The 23710-nt window shown below is 39.4% G+C and overlaps 2 protein-coding genes and 3 non-coding genes across 5 annotated transcripts; 3 read left to right on the plus strand and 2 right to left on the minus strand.

Moving 5' to 3' along the window:
- Positions 1 to 289: 289 nt before the first annotated feature.
- Positions 290 to 5779, minus strand: dhrs12 (dehydrogenase/reductase (SDR family) member 12). The gene is made up of 10 exons (XM_046403805.1): positions 5575 to 5779; positions 4509 to 4642; positions 3997 to 4079; positions 3251 to 3343; positions 3088 to 3169; positions 2572 to 2633; positions 2360 to 2464; positions 2178 to 2268; positions 1222 to 1359; positions 290 to 429 (listed from the first exon to the last, which is right to left on the minus strand). Exons 1-10 carry the CDS (start codon positions 5628 to 5630, stop codon positions 317 to 319), a joined length of 957 nt encoding a protein of 318 aa, XP_046259761.1. The 5' UTR covers positions 5631 to 5779; the 3' UTR covers positions 290 to 316.
- Positions 5780 to 6023: 244 nt separating this feature from the next.
- trnal-caa lies at positions 6024 to 6132 on the plus strand. Its single transcript has 2 exons — positions 6024 to 6061; positions 6087 to 6132. It is a non-coding gene; the product is annotated as a tRNA-Leu (tRNA).
- Positions 6133 to 6531: 399 nt separating this feature from the next.
- LOC124067689 lies at positions 6532 to 6650 on the minus strand. The gene has a single exon (XR_006844796.1). It is a non-coding gene; the product is annotated as a 5S ribosomal RNA (ribosomal RNA).
- Positions 6651 to 6995: 345 nt separating this feature from the next.
- Positions 6996 to 7105, plus strand: trnal-caa. The gene is made up of 2 exons: positions 6996 to 7033; positions 7060 to 7105. It is a non-coding gene; the product is annotated as a tRNA-Leu (tRNA).
- A 2017-nt stretch (positions 7106 to 9122) lies between these two features.
- Positions 9123 to 12803, plus strand: LOC124067376. The gene is made up of 6 exons (XM_046404686.1): positions 9123 to 9406; positions 10131 to 10244; positions 10337 to 10443; positions 11429 to 11621; positions 11952 to 12037; positions 12115 to 12803. The coding sequence occupies exons 1-6, from the start codon at positions 9208 to 9210 to the stop codon at positions 12703 to 12705; spliced, it is 1290 nt and encodes a 429-aa protein (XP_046260642.1). The 5' UTR covers positions 9123 to 9207; the 3' UTR covers positions 12706 to 12803.
- Positions 12804 to 23710: the final 10907 nt, after the last annotated feature.

The following is a 23710-nucleotide window of genomic DNA, read 5'->3' on the forward strand; positions in this document are numbered from 1 at the left end:
TTTTTTTTAGATTTTAGATTTTAAAAGTAATTTAAAACATCAAAGACACATTTCTCCCCATAGACTTAATTAATACAGCATTCAACATTTTATATTAGGTTAGTATAGGTTTAGTTGTGAACCTGGTGTGTAAAAGCTTCAACAACTGGACAAACTTCTTCTATCCTTTTAAAACTTCACTAAATGTTGAGTGTTTTTTTTAAAATGTCATATTCTATCAAGCATCAGTGAGAAAAAAAAATGGCTCAAAGAAGAATTATGTAAACATGAATAATTATTGAGTAGTGCATTGTTTTAAAAAGTGTTTATACAGATGTTAAGGTTTGAACTTGAGGGCGAACTCCTCCAGTGCAGTCAGAAGCTTCTCCTCCTCCTGTGGGGTGGACCTGGTGGAGGCCAGCGGCAGGTGTGTCGCCACCGCTTTACGATCTGAAAGAAAATATACGAAAATATGAGACTACGAGGGAGACAGTCAAGCTCGAAAACATGTTATGTAACTATCAGGGAGCTGATTACAGAAATCAGGATTGATTGAAATCTTAAAAAGAACGAGTTATCGCCGCCAAATCCTGAATAACTCATAATTATGTCACTGCACTCCCTTTACAGGAAGCATTCACCAATCTACATGGTTGGTGTCGGGTCTTGCATAATGTGTAAGCCTGCTTCTGACACACTAACGGTGAGAAATTTAAGGTTCCATCAGAACCAAACAACACAGGTTGGGCTTCAACAGTCTTGCCATGATGTATGTAGGTAGCATCATGGTAGCAGAGTGTGGCTGTTCCTCACCCAGTTTTAAGCTTCCCACACAGCTATTTCTGTTTAATTTAATGACTGTCTTTCAACCTACATGTAAAATTGATAATCATTAGTGCCTGTCTGGTATACCTGGTTGATCATACACCTGATTAAAATCCTATAACATCCCTGACTTTGTGTACCCAGAAGAATTGATGCTGTTTTGAAGGCAAAGAGTGGTCACGCCAAATATTAATTTGATGTCATCTTTTCTTTTGTTCACTCACTTTGCATTTTGTAAATTGATGAAAATAAACAATTATTATTTAGATTTTTGACAGCATTCTTAGTTTACAGTATTTTTTTACACCTGCCTGACTTTTGAAATGTGCACAACAGAAAAAGTCTGTACTGATTGCAGAACACTGACAAACAGGTTTTGAAAAGTTCTGGAAAGACTGAATGTGATTTGTTTCTGACCCTGGAAGAAGAGTCCACTTGGTTGCTTTATGGCGGCTGCAGACACAGCGAGCCACACCACAGTGTCAGCCCCCATGGCCTCCGTCCTCAGTTTGGACTGCATCTTGGAGTGGAACGAAGGCATGGACGTCTGGACAGCTACAGAGAGAGGAAAAAAGTAAACTGCAAACCACAGAAGCAACATGCACTCAGAGGGTATAATGCACAAGTTCTACTGTATAGTGAAAACAGGACATGCTGCTTAGGCTTACTGCTCAGAGTACAAAGTACAAAACACTAAGATTGTTTCACTGTAACTGGAATGTGTTCAATAATTAGAACTGATCTGATGAATTAGAACTTATTATGATATGGATATTCAGCCCTGTTTACAAAAAGGCCTGCTAAACTGCCACCAAAAGATTTGAAAAGAAGACTTATGAACATTTTCAATCTTTTGATAATGCGAGTAGCACAAATACAACCCATTTGCACCACACTGCACTTTGAGACTGAAATCTCAAAGTGTTTCCTCCCTTTCCTCCCTGCAGTGCTGAATGGAAACATCTACATGTTTCACGTGTCTGAAGAACTCCCATTTCCTCTGGCTGTTTAACACGTACTGAACGTCATCACCTTGATGTGATTTGACTTCTTTCAGTTTGTCAGACTGTCTACTGCACCTGTCCTGATATTGTACTCTACAGTCAGATAAACCTTCCTACACTGCTTTATTGCCCAGTAAAGTTGCATTCTAGCTCATGTAGAGATACTACAGCATTTATTGTGGGTACTTTCTACAATTTTCCAAAAATTTCATCATCTAAACATTTGCCAAAAGCAGACATAATTCACTCCGTGTACCCTGAATCTCACTTAGGTGACTGATCCATCTAGCTGACCAGACTGAAGTCACCTTGAAACTGCAGCGTAGTGAAAAACTAGTTCTGACAGATTTTTTCTTGTATTTTGCTTACCTGGTGTGTCGGCCCAGCCAGGGTGCATGGAGGAGAAGTGAATCTCTTTGTGCTGAGACGACCATCTCTCTGTCAGAATCACCTGCTGTCTCTAATGAAAAGACAACACAGAAACTCCTCAACAAAATGTGGATACGCGTCAGCTCTCTGCTGTACGGCAGTTGTATGTCGGTCTACCTTACTTTGTTCTGAGCGTAAGCCATGGTGCCGTCAAACGTCCCCTTCTCAAACTGGAGGTCGTCCACGTTCAGCTTCTGAGTGAGCATGCCGCCCGACGACACAGTGACCTGGAAGCAGGCAGAAGCAAATATGCATTCATTTACTTTTCGAAACTTAATTCTCTGTCATTATTTTTGATACGATGAGTGTTTTCTTTAGTCAAAATTTAACCCACCACTCTTGAGTCTTCAACATTCTTCAGCGCAGGTATCAATGCTGTGGTGAGGATGTATGTGCCTGAAAATAAAGCGAAGCACAGAAAGCAGTTCAGCATCATTTATCTGCACGAAAAACAAAACAATTCCGGGTCATACTTTTGATCCTCTCTTCTCATTATTTAACCTTATATTGCATGATTTAAACTTTTATTTCCTCACATTTATACCATACTTTGTTTAGGTTAAGTGCTTGCACACAGCTTTTGTTAAGACAGTAATTACTGAGATGGGGCTTAATTTGTTAAATAGGCAAGAAAGATTAGAAGAGCAAGTTATTGTCTGGTGTCATCAATATGTCTCTGATCTGACATCTCTGACTGAAATGTAGCACAAAGTTTTTGTTTATGCTAGCATAAAAAGCGTTGATGTCCATTTTAGGGAAACGTATTTACATCTGTCAAAGTGACGTACTGTTGTGGACTCTGTCCCTAAAGTCAGCAGCTGGGTTAGAACCAGTATCTAAAACATGTTACCGAGTGTATTTGTGGCAAAGTTCTTCTCCAGCCCCTCCTCGGTTACCTCTCTCTGGTTCACCATGCAGCCTGCATTGTTAACCTGGTGAACAAGCGATTCGGTTACAACACAGAACAGAGTGTTCATTAGAGATGAGCTGAAACATATCGACACACCACCTACCAGTACATGTACAGTGTTGTTTTGTGAGAAGCTTTGGGCGAACTCCCACACCTGTCTCGCACTGGACATGTCAACGACGTGGACGTGAACATTCTGGGAATACACAGGAAAAATGAATAATTGCTTTAAAGAGGACTTTATGCACATCATATTCTCGATGAATCTATTATTTTTTTTTTTCATGTAAGATCAAAACATGTGATGGATGGCCAGTACAAGTTCCCAGAACTGAGTGTGACATCTTATTGACGTACTGTTTACTGTAATCCCTCAGTATATTCAGTTTTAGCACAAATATTCAATAACACTAAAATGAAATGATTCCGAGGCATATCCATTCAATGTCTTAAAATACAGTATAAGCAGTCCTGTGAGATAAATATAACATGGGAAACTATTATCAATGAAAACTGTCAAAGAGCTAGCTGTACTGTTTGTACTGATGTTGCTCTGCTCTTACATCTTTGGTTGTATTAAACCACTGTAAGTTGTTTTGACCCAAACCATCAATAATGTAATGTGTTACAACTGTCCAGTCAGTTAAGTTTTTACATACAGCCCCAAATCACAAGTTTGTCTTCGTGTGCTTCGCAACCAGTACAACATATGACACCCTGTATCCTTTGACCTTTGACTTAGATAAGGAAAAATGCCCCCCCCCCCCTTCCTGAGGTTTCACTCGCAGAAAGAGCAACAGGGTGGTGATCTCTCCTCTAGAACAGACAGACACGCAACACATTTCTTACATGATTTTTACTCCGTTCCACGATTTCATCTTTAGCTGCGTCTCCTCGCACCTTGTTTCGACAGACCATGTGAACGGTTCCTCCTGCAGAAGCAAAAATAAACCGCATCAACAGACAAGCTAGCGTAACTTCCATCACATTACCCATACGACCTCCCCTTGTAACTGTTGTCAGAAACGGGCTGCACTGACAGGATGTCAGTGCATCAAGGCTTAATGGCAAACTTTTACAGTCAAATGACACAAGACAGCAGAAATATGAGGAGTACAACGGCTGGGAACAATAACACGCAAAACATGTTAATCAAACATAAACTATGAAAACATAAAATAGGTTAAAATTTTGTTTTCTCAACACGTTATAACAGATGGTCCAACATATGGAAGTAAAGAGGCTGGTGCAAAGGACCAGAGGTGGCTTCCTGGTTCATACATTAACGCCATGTGACACACGTATGTCGGCGCCACACCTTGTAGCTCCTACAGTTCTCCTTCTGTGGTCTCTGTACACACCTCTGTTGGCTATTTCCAGTGCTGTGGCTTTTCCTATCCCACTGTTGGCACCTGTTATCATGAAGGACCTCCCACTCAGGTTTACATCCAGGTCTGCAGGAGCAAAATGCTTTGCTGCAGCTTCATATCCACTCCTGTTAAATTAAGAGCAACACATTATATACACGGGAGCATCCATCAGTGATTTATGTAATCAGATGTGGCGACACAGATTTAAAACTGTGAAAAACTGCTTTTCAGCCATTTGCCCTCAACAGCGCTGATGTATATTTCATTCTTAATCTTACATGTGCAAATAAAGGCCAACTAAGCTGTTTGCAAAACAGTGAAGATGAAAACTGTTTACAGTTAAGGGACTATACAGTGATTTGTCTAATAACAAAGCATTTTCTGAACTAAAAGTATATACTCTACTTTGATTTTACAGAAATTAAGAGCGAAGGAAAAGCTTGGTGATAGAATTATGTTATAAGAGGGCCTTTGATTCACACAGCATGAATTTGTGTTCAACAAAAGCTGTTTCCTCCTGAAGACAACTGCAGGTCCGTCTTCATTAAAGTGCATAAAAGAAAATATAAAAATTGATGGTGATGGAAAAATTTGTGGAATAATCAACTATTCGTGGACAGCAATAGTTCTTCCTACTGGAGTGATCATTACAGTCACTGATCAGTCAAACACTGACTGCCTCTTGCTTCTCAAAAGTGACATTTTGCTGCTTTTTCTATGTAATATCTACAGTATGCTAAACATCTAAGTAAATAAAGATAAAAAAAAATAATATTATGATGTGGACCGTTAGTCACATAAAGCTAACAACATAAACATGCCACTTGAGCGCTGGGAGTGGACATCTCTGGTATTTTTGACATTTTATAAACTAGCTGCAGCACAACAGCAGCATTGTGTAACCACCGCTTGTTAACCAGTAACAGTCTAAAGACACTTCTCAAGGTTAAGACTACATAAGGAGGATTAGATTAGGTAAATGCTGTGCAGACCATAAAACTACAAGATATGACTACCTAAAGACGCAAGTTTTCAGTAGCAATGGTTCTCCACTTACTTCGTATACTCCTGGAGTCCCTTCACAAACCAAACGGCATTCCTGTAAATGGACATTTCTAACACAAATGTGCTTTCTCAGTCTGTCTGCGAACGGTGCACTGTTGAAATCCGTAAAGCGAAATCACTTCGAAAGATTTTGTTTCATAAGCATGACTGCTGGTGGTTATGTAGTAAGATGGGCGGGGAGTCACGTGTACGACCACCGGAAGTAATAACAAAATAGCTCTATAGCGCCCCTGGTGGATGTATATGTTTAATGATGTATGTTCTGTTAACGTCTGAGCAGGCGAACCTTTGAGTATAACGTATTAATTTAAGCTCGACGAAAGGATTCCCAAGAATTTGAAAGGAATGAGGAAAAACGATGACATTAACACCTAAAAACAGAAACAATAACTGTTGAGTAGCGTGTACTTAGTTCAGTGTTTCGATTGCGTTTGTACCGTTGTCAGGATGGCCGAGTGGTCTAAGGCGCCAGACTCAAGGTCTATCCTTCCAGTGAACTGGGCTTTCTGGTCTCCGAATGGAGGCGTGGGTTCGAATCCCACTTCTGACAACATGTTTTGTCACTCGCTGTGAGCAGAAGGATAATTTCACGAATAATAATTAAAGAAACTCTAACATTAAGACCCTCTTAAGGATAAGATAGCATATAGCGTAACCTAATTATCCTTCAGAGCAAATACTTTCAACACAAATGCAAGTTTGAATGAATAGGGGAAATGTTGTGTATGTTTTGTAACTACATGGACTCATACAGCAAGGCTTTATCTCCCCATAACAAACCAAAGCACACTGAGGGCACAAGAAATGTCAGCAATGTCATCTAACTGCTTAACTAAGTAATGTTCTGTTGTTTTGTTGTCATTCGTGTGTGATTTGTCCGCGGTGACGCTGCGGTTACCGATTGTGATTAATAAAGTAGTCAAACACAGCAGGCCATCCATGTAAGAAAAACTTACAGCACCTGGTATTCCCAGGCGGTCTCCCATCCAAGTACTAACCAGGCCCGACCTTGCTTAGCTTCCGAGATCGGACGAGATCGGGCATATTCAAGGTGGTATGGCCGTAAGCGACATCATAGGCAGCAGTCAATCGTTTTATATTTGCCATAATACAGCAGTCCTTCGGACAGTGCATATTGGTGAAATGATACTTTCTTTTCTATTTTCCTCGGGGTGGCTATATTCTGTATTTTGCCTCGTTGGTGTTAAAAGTACACGATCACTTCACTAAACTAAAAACTAATGCAGTAATATCACAGTCTGAGACACTACTCTTCTAACTTACGTCAAGTCACATAACAATCCAGGCCAGGCCTGTTTCTTTTCCTTAAAAAGAAAAAGATATAACAAATAGGTATGTAACCAATTAGTAACAGCAGTCAAACAGCCTTCTAGCCACACGATTGTCGTAGTTGTCAGGATGGCCGAGCGGTCTAAGGCGCCAGACTCAAGGTGGTAAACCTTCCTGTACATGGGACTTCTGGTCTCCGAATGGAGGCGTGGGTTCGAATCCCACTTCTGACAATACTTTTACAGACCACAAACTTGTGGATAATACTTCTGAATCAATATAGAACCCCTGTCTAAATTCACCCCGGTTGGACTTTTTCATGTTTTGCTTTTTTCTTAGCACAGTGAATGACAGTGGATGTTACAAGGGATATTTTAGCAGTGACTATACGGTGTACAGTGTAAAGTCCTTTCGTGAAAATAAATATGTACAAGCTGATAATAAACTAAAACGTCTATATTTATTGGATTTATTATAAATTACATGGAAATTATATTAAGTTAAGAACGTTAAAACTTTATTGATCTCATGGACTGAAATGTAGGCAAGGGTAGAAAATGTTTATTTGAAATATATTTATATCTATATATTTGGCTTTGCACGTTTGCACAATAATCATAACCATGCTTAGTGTGAAAACAAATAACTTTAATCAGAATCAGAATCAGAATTCCTTTATTTATCCCCGAAGGGAAATTCTTATTTATTTATTTATTTTTTTAAGTATAAAGTATAATATGAAAATAGCAATAAATATATTTATATGTGATGTATATGTATACATCACATCTAAATATAATATCCATTGAATTGAAATTAAATAGACTAAATAAAAAATCTGTAAAATATAAGAATGGTATGAAATATAGAAAGAGTTTATATGGGCTATTTTTTCCACTACTGACTAAAGAAGTAAGAGCGCCCTCTGCTGATGAGAAACTGAAAGCACCTGGTATTCTCAGACGGCATACTACACTTCTCTCTATAAAGTCGTTACAAAGAGTATTTGAGGATTTATTTATCTAAAACAGGACAAAGCTAACGGTACACAGTGAAAACAGCTCAGATACACTGTTTGTTTTCTTTTGTGTTTCCTTTGTCTAAGTTTTTATTCCTGTTGCTTTATAACCAGAGACAACACAGAGGACTCTTGTAGCATAAGAGGAGCACATATTCAAACTGTTCAACTTCCTCTTAAAATCTCAGCAAAAAGGACATAAAATATGTCCATTATCATCATTGAAAACAAAAACAAATATTTGTTAAGTCACAATTAACCAAACTGGCAAGCTGAAATGCTTACCTTATTTTGATGTACAGAAAAGAAACTTGATGTTCATGATAAAAAAAATTCAAATTAACGTGTTTTTAAGACATGTCAGGCAGTTTGAATAAAGACTTAAGGCTTTTACAAACACAACAGGCTTGAAACATTGAGTCAGGAATACAATTTACATGCAGATGGAATGAATGTGTTTGTTAGACTTCAAAATTGTAAGTGTGATCTCAACCATTTCACAATGAAATAAAATGTCAGTGTAATGCAGCTGTTTTTTTCCCCGTAGCACTCATATGATCAGTATTTCCTGGTCTGTACAGGGTATGTCACCACTTGACTGGCATTGGTGGAAAGTAGGCCAAGTAAATAAATGTATTCAACTATAACTTCTGTAACTTCATATTTTTACTCCACAACAATTCAGAAGGAAACTTTGTCCTTTTTACATTTATTTGGTAAGTAGGCCTGCTATTTCCTTTGATATTTTAACTATATTTTGATGCCAGTTCCCCTCTACTTTTACTTAGATAAATTGCAAAATGCAGGTCTTTTACTTGCGTTTTTACGCAAGACCACAGTTACATTTGTGGTATTGCTACTTCTCCTAAAATAAGTGAAATGATTTGAGCACAGGACACAGTGTTACTGTCTGTTTCTGGACAGCACATAAATGTGTCTACTTTGTATAAAATGTGAGAACTGTAGCATAGAAATCCAGCGGGTTAAAAGGTGTGAAATAAAAAGTGACATACACGCCCATAGGTAACCATACCGCTGTCTGTCACCAACCACCGTTTGTTCCGTATGTGTGCCTTTTCCACTTTGACTCTCAATGCAGCTGCACTGGGTGACATTCATGATTCCTTGATGAACGTGGACACTATTTTCAGTCAATCTTACCATGGTTAATTTCCACGTGACCACGCACCTGCGCAGGTTTCACTCTAATTAACCATATTTAAAGACGCAGCTGTGCGGTGGCTGCAGTTTCCCAGTCGGGAGCTTTGGTTCATTTGGGCGGCTGCTTAGACAAGCTGAGCGAACCGGAGCGCTGCCATGGCGTCTGTACTGATGGCCTGGGTTTGGATCGGATTAGCACTAGCCCGGCACAACAGCGCAGAGGGCCACCGCTATGCACCCGGACGTTTGGACGGCCAGGATGAGCTTTATAACGGCGGCGAGGAGCTGTTTGCTGCGGCTCTGGAACACAGGAGCGACCGCACTTTCTTGGTGCCCGTTTGGAACTTTTTCCAAGGTGAAGACCCAGTGCTTACACATGTTCTCTGTCTTTGTCTTTGTTCTCTGTCTGAATTTGTTAGGGTTGAGGAGGCATTTAAAATTGTTTGTGAACCTTAACTAATAGTGTTCCAATAAGAGGCAATATTGTTTTTCAAGTAAAATAAGTGTCCTAACGCCATGTTTTCATTCCATTCCACTCATAACGTCAGACCTCGGTGCAAAATTTAGCTTTTACTTTGTATATTACAAATTAAAATATATACTTTTCTAGTTAAGCTTCACTGGAAGTAAGGGGCCCAGCCCACCTCCCTGAAAAGCAGCCCCATACAGAGGTGTGTCTGGACACTTTAGTCTGTATGGTGTATTTACTGGCTCATCCTTCAAACTAATTAATGGCTTAACCAACATCCATTTGAAAGGTGAATAATTTGAGTAAAGAATTAAGGCTCCATGAATAAAAGCCAGTGCCCAGAACAGGTAACACGTCAGGAAAAAAGCACACACATCACCTGACAGAATCCCTAAAAGCCGTGTAGCTCATGGTGGTCGGAGTCATCGTCTCGCTGTTAATTTCCTCTTCATCATTAGATGTGCCATCTTTCCCATGACAAGATGTTGGTAAATGTTGTTCTGATCTAACGCTTGACTAGAAAACAAATAACAGCATTTCCCAGAATGTCGACTTTCCTTTTAACCCGTGGCAACATTTCTTTATTTTTGTTTTTTTCTTCTTTTTCCAGGAAGTGGAAAAGGGTCAGAGAAGTCGTATTTCAGCCAGCTACTGTATCGCTGCAGTAATGGAACACTTTCCCTGCGCATTTCACTTATTCGATACTCAAATCTGCGTCTTGCAGGTGTGTTTGCTTCATTCACCAACAGCTTTTTGGCTTTGGAGCATGGTTACAACTGTCAGACACTTGAAGTTTCACCACATGTTTTTCCACAGATGGGACACGGTTGTTGTCACTCTCTGACCGGTGTCACAGTTCCAGTCATATTGAAAGGTGGTGGTTGCTGGTGAAGCTCCATACTGGCTGCCACACAGCAATACAGGTACGATATTTATTTCTTTGTACGTATATAAATAAGTAGGTTAAAATTTTTACTCAAGTAAAAATCAACCCTGAACCTGCAAACCTTTGCTCACACTTGTGATTAATCTGTTTAAGAGAATCATTCAAGTTTCACAAAGCATATATAACACATTTTTGTTGGAACTGCACACATAAAAATATGTGTATTACAGCCTGCTGAAAATGGTCAGTTCATTGTTGCTGCCAGCAAATAGACAGTCGACAACAAATGTGAAAAATTTACTAGGACACCAAATGTGTTTTAATCCTCTGCTGAAAATAGTCCCCAGGAGACCAAAATGTATTATTCAGAGTGTGCTAAAACTAAAAGAAGTTTAAGATCTTGCCCTTTTTTTAAAAAAAAATCATGAATTGTTGTTAAAAGATTGACATCTGTAGTAGGAGCCTGTGTATTTAAAATGGCTCTAAGACTTGTAGTTGTACAAAGTTGCTTGACCTACAACAAGTGGAGTTCCTCAGCAACTTACAACAGGGTTATTTAACTAAACGTTTTTCTTTGTGCATATATTCAATAACTTCTGTTTGTGCTGAAAATCATGCTGTTGTAGAATTTATGGTAATGTGAGAACATTCAATTCAAACTAGTTTACAGAAATGTTGCTTGGTCTGCCCTGGTCAGATTTCACTGACTTCTCGGGGAAAATCTTTTAAAGGCTAATGCTTGAATTTACCCGCACATTTATGTAAAGAGGTGAATGTCAGAAATGGGCTTATGTTACAGGCCATGGCCCTTCTTGTGGAAGTGGAGGTGCTTCTGCTCTTGACCAGTCATGTTCAAGTACTTCAAACAGAATTTGGTGTCATGGCTGGAATTTCTTTTTACTTGCCAATAAACTGACCACAAAACGACCCTTAGCTCTGGAAATAAATGCAGTTGAACAGATGGCTTATTTACATGCTTCCTATAAATAATAATTATTATTATTCTTTTTTTAAATTCCCAGACTGGAGATGGATCTGTTCTCTACTCATTAACGCTGCATTATTTCGACCGTATGCTGCAGGAGAACATGACGGGGATGGCCGTCTGTGAGAATCCAGAGATGTCACCACGAGCACCATTGGTGACTTGTGGAACAACACGTATGACTGTGAAACTGCCACGTGAAACAAAACTTAAGAAAGTGAAAGAGCTTGGTAAGGACTTGTAACAATAACATTAAGGTAGATTAATGCAACTCTGCTTTATATACGTCCTGTTCAGGCATGCAACCCAAAGAACTTCAGAGTAAAAGCTGGGGTATAGTAGGGCTAAGAAAATGAGCTGCAAACATCAGCCAGTCAAACCCTGATCAAAACAATCGATGCAATGCCGAGTTCAGTAGACCACGAGACAGGGGAGCTGTTCAGAATTTCTGCAAAAATGGTGTTCTGCAGGAATTATTTTAATTTATCAGAGCTATTTAAGTGCTTGGACCACAATTATGAAGTGATGTCTTTTTTTTTTTCTTTTTTTTTTTTTTGCAGGCTTTCTGACTAACAATGGATTCTCTGTAAGACAACTGAGAACCCGCAGTGCATTATTTGTGGTGATTTCAGACATAGCAGACAGGGTAAGTCGAGGTCAAAACAAGTTAAAATACTATGAACTTTAACTTTATGTAAACGCTAACATTGTTGATGTTCACAGGATTCTGGCTTTGAACTGGTTTGTGTTGACTCGACTGGGAAGATGTACACAATGCTTGCAGCTTGTTCCCTTTTGTTGCCTAAAAAAGTTGGAAGGCATCATGTTAGGAGATCTGTAGATGACCCAGATGTATTTGACTTGTGGGGCTTTGATGATACTCCTACTGAACCATTTGATCCAGAAACGCCACAGACGACAGCACAGACAACTCAGCCAACAGAAAGCCCAGTAACTGACACGGACATAACCACAACCGTGGAACCTGATTATGATTCAGGATTTAATGACTTCTGGGGATTTCAAGAAATACCTGAAGTGCCCTACGACGGAGTAGACGTAGAGATACCTGGGACTACTGCTTCTACAACAACTGTCACCACTTCACCTGCCACAGTCTTGACAACCACAACTACCACGACAACCACCACGACAGCTGTGACTGCTGTGACGACCGCGACTACTGCTACAACCACCACCACAACGACGACCCCCACCACCACGACGCCCCCGTTTGTCACAACGACCACCAGTGGCACCACCTCCACAACGAGCACTGGATCAACACCTACCACTAGTGCAAGGAATACATAGTGAAGCAGCTGAACAATGGAAGACCAGTGCTGACTTAATGATTAAATGTATAACAGATGTAAAATAGTGGATATGTAATAAAATAAATGTTGGCAATTAAGATTTTTTTTTTCTACAATTTTTATGACATTACATTTCTGCTATTTCAATATAAAATACACTTTCTTTCTTGCTGTATATGGGTGTAATCTTAGCCTGAAATTTAAAACTTAGCTTAAACCTTCTTTAAAATTTTGCTTTTTTTTTTTTTTTTTTTTTTTTTTTAATTTTGTGAATGTTTTTCATACAGAAATACACACAAAACATGCTGACAGAAAATGTCTTCATGTTGAACAGATGATTTAGGCAGAGTATTTATTTTCAGTTATTATCTGAGTTGCTACATATATTCTAACTTTACATCTTTAGAAATGTGTTCTAGTAGTACTGAGATTAAAATGATGTAAATTTTTTTTCAGACCAAAATGGTTGGGGAAAAATGTTTTCAGACAAAACATTACTGATAAAGCTTAGAAACTTCAGTTTTCAGGAAGGAGAGCAGGAAAGCAGAAGCTTGAGTGACAGAAGTCAAATGAACACACAAGCAATGCTGTCAACTGCTGTTTTTAATAACATTGGCTGTGTAAACAACAGCTGCTAATGGCAGTTCAATAAAACAAAAAAAGGACAATGTGGATAAATGATGTGCCACACAAGCTATATTGCTATACCATTGCAGACAGTTTAGTTCCCTTCCATGTTCCTTTTGGTGGGGTGAATGCAAACAGGAAAAAAATGCCTTTGGAAGTATAGTTCTCTGCACAGTGGGCGGTTCCTCTCAGAGTGTCCGGAGCTGTTTGGTCTGAAAGCACCTAATACAAACGGGGTTTGTAGAACTGTGAAAAGGTTCCTCTGGTCCAAAAATGCTAAACCACGGCACCCTGTGTACTCTTGAGGTGTTTCTCTAGACAATTGTTTGCACTGAGTCTTTGGAATTTCCCATTGTCATGTTTGTGGCTCAGTCTAATGTCTGAGGTCAAACAAGCGCTACACAGACACAACAGTAGCAAATCCTAACCACTTATGTTAAAAGGCAATCTCAGAAAGGTGAATGCTATTGAATTTTCAGTGCTCCCATTGTTTATGACATACAGTGCTGTAAGATGCTATATTTCTGTTTTTGAGAATCAGTACATTTTCAAATAAATCTGTCAGAGAAAGTGAGCAGATGCAGAAGTAGTTGAAATTCCCTTTCTGCCATTACATCAAGGTCTTTGACAAATGTGTGTAAAATTTTGACCACAACTTGGTGTGGTCTCACAAAAACTGCTGAAAATGGCCATCAATGATGGTAACTGCATGTTTTGATATCTGGACTGGACTGACTGCTGGGACTCCTGAGAACATGAGGACAATGAAATCATTGTGCAAATGACCATGTTTGTGCTTTACTATGGAGATATCCTGTGTTTTCATGCTGCTCCTTTTACCTTAAAACAACTCAATCCAGTGTCTGTCCTGCATTTTATTACGTGAGATACAATATCTTTTACATGACTGTGTACCATATGGAAGAGCAGGCTGCTCCTCATCCCATATGGTGGATTTAAGGTGTTTAATTGTTTCATATACTGTTAGGTGCTTATATGTAACTGGCTGTGACTGACTGATAATGAAAAAAAGTTTCTCAATAATGAATGTTTGATTCATACAAATGTAAGAATTAAAGATATGTTTATTTCCCATTTGATATGGATATTTATTTATGTATATGTGCACATATATGAATGTATTACATTTATGTATTTGTTTTTTAAATGTATTATTATTATTTTACTTGTTGATCCATATGTCGTTTTGCATCATCCACATCTGAATGCGTTGTTCATGTTGTCAGTGCTGCCGTGTCTGCATTAAACAAGGAATCACTCTGGTGATGAAAGGACAGAAGAAAAAAGTAAGTGATATTCCCCAGCCTAACTCTGCTTAGCTTCACAGATGAGATGTTTTTCACAATGGTCTGGCAGGAAGCAGTCATAACTGATGCACACAGGCTATTTTTTATCCAATAAAGCATCACCAATAGTTGTCTAAACCTTTGAATCCTGCTGACAATAATGTATGTTTTCCTTGTAGTCAAAGAATCCATGACACTATCAAAAACAACAATGAACTGATCCTGACAATGTACCCATTTCTTGACAAAGCTCATTTTTCTGTGCTATAAGTTTAAAACACACCAAGTTCTTTCTTTTTCTCGAACAGACATTGTTGTCCATTTGGAGTAAATATACATATACACATGTACACGCTGTCCATAAAACACCATATGATGAAAGCACTCATTCTATTCATTCTAAGCAGTAGAGATGATACTGTGTATATGTGACATACAGATGCACACTCACTGTTTTTACCATTTCCAGCTGCTTACTTTGTTCCACATATTGCCACATAAAGTTGTTACGAAGTTATTTGCCTGTTTTGTCTCGTGGTCACTTTCTGTAGTAGTAGTAGTTGAAAGAGAACATGTGCTGTAAAGACACATGAAATAATTAACTACAAGAAAGCAGGAGTAAGGGTTAAGAGATGTAGGCCGAGATAAACATCGATTTAGGCCTACTTCCAAACACTGCATCTGTGTACTGCCATTATTATTTTGCTTACCTCCAAATGTAAAGTGTTGTTTGTCTCTGATATTTGATGAGCTGGGACCAAGTTCCCAGCTCCTCCAAAGTTAGTGGCAGGTGATGACCATGTAGAAATGAAAAGCATTTTTAGCATGACAAGAGCACTGTGGGCACATCAGAGACTACTTGGAGTAAGGTAATTCATATTTAATACAGAACAGTGGCACAAAATCAGTGAAAACAAAACTGCATCAACTAGTAAAATGAACAGAACAATTATCAGGCCATTGTTAGTATTTAGTTCAGTCTTCTATTGCACTTTTTTGTTTTCTTATCCAATTTCCCTCGGCTTGAATAAAGTATCTATCTATCTATCTATCTATCTATCTATCTATCTATCTATCTATCTATCTATCTATCTATCTATCTATCTATCTATCTATCTATCTATCTATCTATCTATCCATCCATTTAACTAACTAACTAACTAACTAACTAACTATCAGGCCCTATCTATTTGAGTTTGGTCCACTAAAGTGAGAGCAGTGACCTCTGCTGATGAAAGATGAGAAGAAAATGCTGTTATTTGTGTAGTTTGGTGTAATACCATCAGTGTTAGAAAAAAAAGCTCATTAACAGATACCTACAGAAGGTTTGCAAATAAAGATAATTTTCATTATCGATACATCTGGCAATTCTAGTCATTTTATTAATTGCTACAGTCGGCAGACATGTTAACTGCAGTACTCAAATTTCTGTAAAACAGTAGATATTTTTAAATGGAAGGCCAGTTTTAAATACATTTATTTCCATTTGAAATAGCTGGACTTGTCAAAAGCTAAATACATAATGCTGATGCTGTAATTCTAAATGAGCATTTTAATGCTGTGCAGCTTAAACCTGCTATTTCTGCATAGTTGTATAATAAATATACTATTTGTAGAAGTAGATTATAGCACAGGATTGTTTCTGACTTGAGTGATGATACTAAACAATATGACAACAGATATTTGGAGCGTCATGTGAAATCCTCGGTTGAAACTTTGACTGGAAAAAAGGCATTCAAAAAGGCATTCACTTCCAAAGTAAGTGCCATGACAGTCACCACAGCTGTCCCCGTCGCCATGACTGGAACAACATCCAATCTAGTCCCTCCATCATTTAAAGAAAGCATGTTCTTTTCTTCTAGCTCTTCATTAATTACCTCACCGTAACATCCCAACATACCAACAACATATTACCATTCAGCTCTGCAGTTAGTGACAGCCAACTCAAATCTAGTTTCCTGCAGACTGTAATATTAAAAACACTCTTGATTGTCCATATATCTACAATTTTGTATTCTTGCTCACTTCCTATACTCACCTTTTTAAATGAAATGTGTTCTCCTGTAGGGTGGCACAGTGGTGCAGTGGTTAAGCACTGCATTAAGTTTCTGGGTCGTACAACCAAACCACAGTCTAAGCAATGGTTAGATTCTTGATCAGGCACAGAATTAATTAATATATTTCACCAACGGGTTTTGAAAAGTGTCGGAAGGCTCATTTTCTGACCAGCACACATTATTTGCTCTGTTCCCATGAGTTGTGCTCTTTGGAGGGGGCATTCCCTGCTGCCCTCAAGCCCTCTCCAGCAGGCCAGCAGAGCTAGACAAACAAGACCCCGGGTCCAGTCAATTTGTCTGGACAAATGTGGGGATTTGGGGGCCACTGCAAGCTATGCAGGGACGAGTGCTAATTGTTTGTATGCCAAGCAACTCCCCTCAGTCCCCTGGACTCTCAAGACACTCTATTCACCCTGGTCTTTGTCTGCTAATAACTTGAACCTGACACGTCGAACGAGGGAAAGCGGAATTCAAGTAATTTCTTCTCCTCATTTATGATTACATTCTGTCTTTTTGGAGATCAGTCCATTGTCCAAAGAGAAAATGTAATAAAATGTGATTATTCTTTATTTCAGTGTGCAGCTTTGTCACCCTTACTTGTCATTTCTGTTCCATGCTGTCAACTCAGTGGAAGGGAGAGTCATGGAAGGAGGATGGACAGAGAGCAGATGGGTGGAGGTGGGGGTGGGGGTCTCCTTATACCTTGGTCAACAAAGAACTGAGGCCGCACTGCATGTGGCTGAGACAATCTGAGAAAGTGGCTGGAACCAGGCGTCACCTCAGGCCCCTGTCCTCCACCGGTCCCATCAGGGCCCCCCGCCCCAGGTCCTCTCCTGGCATGCTGATCAGAGGATTAGGCCCAGCTCTGAGTCAAGAGCACGCTAGAGAAAGGGAAAGGCATGCAGGGAAGATGAGGTACATGCTGCTTTCACACGCACCCACACCCACACAAGAAGGCAAGCGGACGTATATCATAGGGACCACACGCTCGGCTGCACTAGTGGCAGCCTGTCAGTAGAGGGTACCACAGTGCTGCCTCACAGTGTTTGCACAGGGGAAAGCTATCTGAAACAGTTAAAAACAGTTAAGAATATTTTAGATACTATTTTCCACTATGGGATAAGACACGGTATACAATATGTTATTTCTCCCCTGCTGTCAGTTCAAGTAGTCCAGAACACCAAGTCTTTCTCAGTATGAATCTGCAGCTCAGATGAGGTACTGCTTATTGTATCTAATCGGAATTTGCATGACAAGTCATACAATTCGTGACAAGGAACTTTCTGAACTCCAGCAGTGGTCACTATGTAAGCTTGGTTGCACTTGACAGATCATATATTTTATTCTGTCATCCTTGCTGTGACTGCCACATTCCCTTGAACACCGCAAATTTAATTCATGGACTGCTTTCCCTTCGCACAATTTTATTTGCATCCAGCTTGATTCAAACAGATGTATTAATGTATATATTTTTTTATTTAATACCATTACTGATGCTGTTAACTTTGTTGAGTTTTTGTCTGCGATGGACATCAGGATTTGTATAATTTCTTTAGTATTAATTTAAGTAAAAGTAAATTTACTGCCTTAAATACAAACACCAATACACCAATTACAGCTGCAAATAAGATACTTAGTTACAGTATTAGAATGAATGTAATTAGGTCCTTTCTCTCTTTCTGAATGACAGCAACACCCTGCACACATTGCAGTGTTTCATTCCAACCATTTTTCTTTGGCTTTTCTACTTGAAGTGAAAACACTGCTGGCACAATATGCTGTCTGGCTGAATTCCAAAATGTTTTCCTTCCTGTGCATACACCCTTCATTCGGGCCCCATTATGACATTAGCACTATTTGCTAAAGTGTCAGAAACACAGTTCAGGTGATAAAACAGAAACAAGCATTAAGGTTGTTAGCTCAGCTTTAATTAGTCCAGAACTCTGTAGAAAGTGGCTCTGGATCAACAGTCCAGGATTCTGCAGTGAAGGCTTTAGCCTGCATGGATCCACTGGATGCATTTACATGCTCAGCAACAGTGATAATCGCTGCACCAGCATGTTATCCACATTCCAAAAATGTCCTAGATAGATAGATAGATAGATACTTTATTCATCCAGAGGGAAATTCAATTCTCACAATGTCACTTTTCACGATGTCCTTTTTCTGAGGCTAATACTCAATTTCTGTCCTCCCAATAACTTCAGTCTGTGCAATAATTTTGGAAATTATTTTGTGTAGGTCTTATCTTTGTGTTATTTTGTGTTATTTTAGATATTTCCATACTAGTCATCATAGGCTAAAATGAAAATTTGTCCACATAACTGCAAGAGAACACGAGACCAAGAGCACATATTCAGAAAACTTTGTGAAGTGATGTCAGACAATGAGAACACTTTCACAAGAGGGGACATTTTACAAAGTCCTCACTATTGAAAAACATGTGCTTTCTAAAAATTATCTCAAGTTGTCATCAGTGTCCAAACATGCCCAAACTCTCGGGATGAGAGTAAAATAAGTTCTTAGAAGTAGAACAGTAGACAAAATCACTTCTTTGTCTTCTTTCCAGTATGTCATTACTTTCTTAAAAGTTCCTCACATTGCCAAAAATGTCCCGACCTTCTTAAGGTGAAACCTGTCAATTCCCACAAGTCCTCACAAGACTAAACATAAACCAAAATCACTTTCCCAAACATGGTAACACAAGTTCCTACAAATTACAGATTAAAAGGGTCATTAGAAGTGCTCCCTCCCACAAATTGCAGCCCATTCAGGCCTCTTGTGTGTTGTGCATTTGGTTCTGCCCACTGATCAGGAGGCAGGTGGTCAGCAGAGCTCAGACTGTTCTGCTGTGACATAAAGCCAAGAAAGTGTGGCCTCTTCCAGAGTGCAGCCCGGGAGTGACCCTTCCTCAGATCATCCTCACCCCCCTGAAATGCACATACACACACACACACAAACATACACAGACACACTCACTGGACACCTTGTTAAACTCAGCAAGGGGCTGCTGGCTCTTCTAGTGCTGGCCGTGGGGGGCCTTCTGTGTGAGTAAAAAGGGAAGCAGCAGGACAGTAACACATAAAACAGAGTCTGTGTTGTTGGCATCTGCGTATGCTTGGCCCAGGAGGGAAGTCCAAAACCCATCTTTTTGTTCTTCATTTTGGGCTTCTTTCTTTATCAAGATAGCTTTTCCACAACCAGAAACATTCTCCTAACAGCAGAGCTTCCCTGAAACCTTAATGTGTACTTTCTCTGTGTTTTACTCTCTTAAGCACATGCTGTTTGACAAAACCTTAGCTGGTTTCCTTCATAAAACGGTTTAAAACTGTTCTACAGAGCTCATTCCACCTGTTATTGATAATTTTGTTAGATATAAAAAGCAATAAAGTTTTTTTCATTGACATACTTACAACCTCTATGTTAAATCATAAAAAAGTGATTACTGACTATCTAGCCAGAGTCTAATATTCCTGCAGTATTTTATTTGACGTATGTTAGTCAAAGCAACCCCGGCAGATGATGTTTTGTGCAAACCTAAACTGAAGAAACGACGGTAGACACACAGATTTTCTTATAGTTTTTGGCATTTCATTGTGTCCGGTGATATTTGAGAAAATGATCTGAAAAAGTCAAAGGTGGATGGAACCACATTTGAGACATAATTTTCAAGTTTACATCTATTAATACGTACATCGACATGTACAAGGCGGTCTAGGGCTTGTTTAGCGCTGTGTGGGTGTCTGTTTGCAGATCCATGTGCATATGCTCCTGCTTTGGGAGTAGCAGGTTGGACACGGACGTCACAATATGGGCTTTAATTCAGACCAACAGCCACTCTGTCAAAAAAGAGGGGACGGAGCAATTATCCCTGCGAAGGAGAGGGAAAGAAAGAGGGAGGAACGAAGGGAATTGTGTATTTGACACATTAAATGGTGGTCGTCATTAGCATGTGGCTTTGTAGAGTTGGGGTGTATTCACTGGATCCTTGAATGCATATTGCTCCACTACCACGGCCATACCCCCACCTCTCTTCTTCTCAGTCTGTCCATCATCCCGATGGCCACCTTTCACTATAATCACCCTATTTTGCCTCCTTTTTCATTCAGCTTCTACAGCTTTTCTGTCGCCTTCATCTTTTTATGCCGTCTTGCTGACTGGAATAGAGTCCCTGGATTCCCGAAATCAAAACAAATTAAGCTTGATAATTAGATGTAGTAACAAATCAAATGTCAGACACTAGTTAGTAGGCTCAACACCAATAACAGCATAAGCTAATCTTCTTACCAGCAGATATACATTTGATCCCATCTTTAAAGAATGATGTCACTCAGCCGTTTCTGTAGGATTTCTGAGGACACATTAAAAACTCATTTTGACTTGAATTAGTGCTTCCTTTTCCTGAAGACCTGACACAGCCTCTGTTGGAGCTGACTTTCACTCAGCTTGTTGTCTCTGCTATATGAGCCTGGAAAAGAGCAAAGTAGGCCCAGTGTGGTGCCTTTTCCTCCATTGTGCTGAGATCACCTCATGCCAGCTTTCCCCTGTCACATTAGTGCACATCAAGACACTGAACAACGCACACACATACAGAGACGTTTGTCCTCGGAGTTTCACTCTGTTGGAAGTTTTGTGGGTTTTTTTTACATACAGAATGATAATTTACAAGTAATCCACAAGAATGGTCATTAATTAAAGACTAAATGCAATGAGCTTCAAGAGTGCTGAATTAACAAGGACTGGGATTTCCATCATTGTATTTATAAATGAACAAAGTGATGCTGACTCATTTTGTGCGCACGTGTTGTTGCAATAAGGGACCACCCAATATTTGTCATGACTAGTCATCAAATGGCTCCAAAAGCTCAAAGAAAGTACACTTTCTTCCGTCAGTATTCAGTGCTAAACCAACACTGCAACACACTGGATGCTCACTGAACTCCTGTGTCTCGGTGGTGTTCATGTCAACCAGCAACAGTGAACACGTCAGCTGTGCATGACCCAGTGTCTGGTATCCTGCCAGCACCATGCACTGGAGTACAAAAACTGGTCACTCACAGGTCTTCTACGTAGGTAAACACAGTCTGTTTGCATCACAGCATCACTAATGTATAGTACGCCCCTCTTAATTAGTCCATCTGGATCTGGATGGATGTTTTCCCGTGTAACAGGCAGGAGTGAGATCCAACTTTCACTCATTGGCATGTCTTTTGAATACTGAGTGAATTTTACTGTATTGCTGTGATTTGACCAAAACTTGCATGGTCCGTATTGCTCCATGTTTTGTAATTTGTAATTGTTTTGTAAGTAATAGATTAGATGTTGGGTCAGAATGCTTTGAAATGTAATCAGCTAGTGGACACAAAATATATGGCAAATTTTAAAATTACTAATGTATTCAAATAAAAAATGTAATGTAATCTTAATGCTTTCTGATTACTTCCTTATCAAAAATTTTAAAAAAAATCATTAAATATTGGATAACCCAGTCTGTTCTCTAGAAACTCATCATCAGTCTCCCATTAAGAAACATTGGGGAAATACTTAATAATGAGTAATTTGTTATCAAGTCATTTCCTGAATCTTTACACATATTTCACTTCTTGTCCAAATCACACTCAGATCTGGAATTATTTTTCATGGCAACGCCGATGATACTCAGCTGTATGTGTTGATAAAGGCAGATGATCCTTGTCAAACCACACATTTAGAGGCCTATGCTTGTCTACACTTGAGGCCTACACTACACTTGAGGTGAAAGACTGGATGCCATGTAATTTCCTGCTCCAATATTACGATAAAAATGTATGATAAAAGACACCACTTTAATCAAATCAGTAACTTTTGATAACTGCGTGAGTTTAACTACCTTTTCCTATCAGACAGTCTGACTCTATGGCTTTTACATCCAAACCTAAAACTCACTTATTCTCCTTAACTTTTAAGTAGTGCTCTGTTCAGACAGGTTCAGCCCTCATGCCTCACCATCGTCAGTTTTCTCTGGATTGGTTTCAGACACAATATATCTTGTAACCCAAGTACATGTCGTTCATGTTTGTTCTGCACAACGAGAATACAGCAAACTGTAAAGTTTATTTCCTTACTTTCTGTTGTTATTTGCATCTGTTTCCCTCAAGCTGCGAACTGTGTGTTTCTCCTTCTCTCATCCTCTCCTCCTTCTCTCTTTTGAGATAAAGTTATTTGATATTAACATTTGGGATCAAAAACAAGCTACAATCAAATCAAAAATAAACCACATTGCGTGAGCTCAGGTTAGCAACATGTCACTCAGTACAACAGCTATTAATGTGTTTTTAACATTTCGGACAACAATGGGGCTCTATGGCACAGAGGGAGGTGAAGATGTTTATATACATTTGTTGCAAATAATATTTGTATTATTTAAAATGATCCAAACCAAATCCCGTTCTGCTCTTTGCAATTTTCACTCCTTCTGCTGTTCCCTGCTAATCCCTCTCTTCCACTGTGGCCTTCAGTCCTCTTTTCCTACTTGTCCCCCACCCCCCCACACCCCCCGCCTGTTATGGCCATGTAGTCTGAGCTGTCAGAGCAGCAACAATCCCAGTCCATTAGTATGGTAATGAGTCTGCAGGCCGACAGGTGGCCTGCTAGACAGCTCAATTAAAGTGCTCATTAAAGAGGAAAGTTAACGAAGCTGCAGCCCGGTGCCAGTGTGGTTTTAACACACAATGTGATGTCACGGGCAACAAATTGCTGGTGAGTAGGAGAGTGTGTCACTCTGCGTGTGTACAAGTGTGTGTGTGTGTGTGTGTGTGTGTGTGTGTCCGTGTGTGCAAGTATATGAATGTGTGTGAGTGTAAATAGTGTGTGTATGTCTTTGTGTGGCCAGAGATTGAAATAACAGGTCAGAGAAAGTTAGATGGACGTTACTAATAAGGCCGAAATGCAGCTCAGTGATCAGGTGAGATGAGAGACGGGGAGGAGTTGGGATGGAGAAAAATAAGTCACTCAAACTTGGCCTTTTACTGTC

This window comes from Scatophagus argus, chromosome 11 (genome assembly GCF_020382885.2).
Source record: "Scatophagus argus isolate fScaArg1 chromosome 11, fScaArg1.pri, whole genome shotgun sequence".
NCBI lineage: Eukaryota > Metazoa > Chordata > Actinopteri > Scatophagidae > Scatophagus > Scatophagus argus.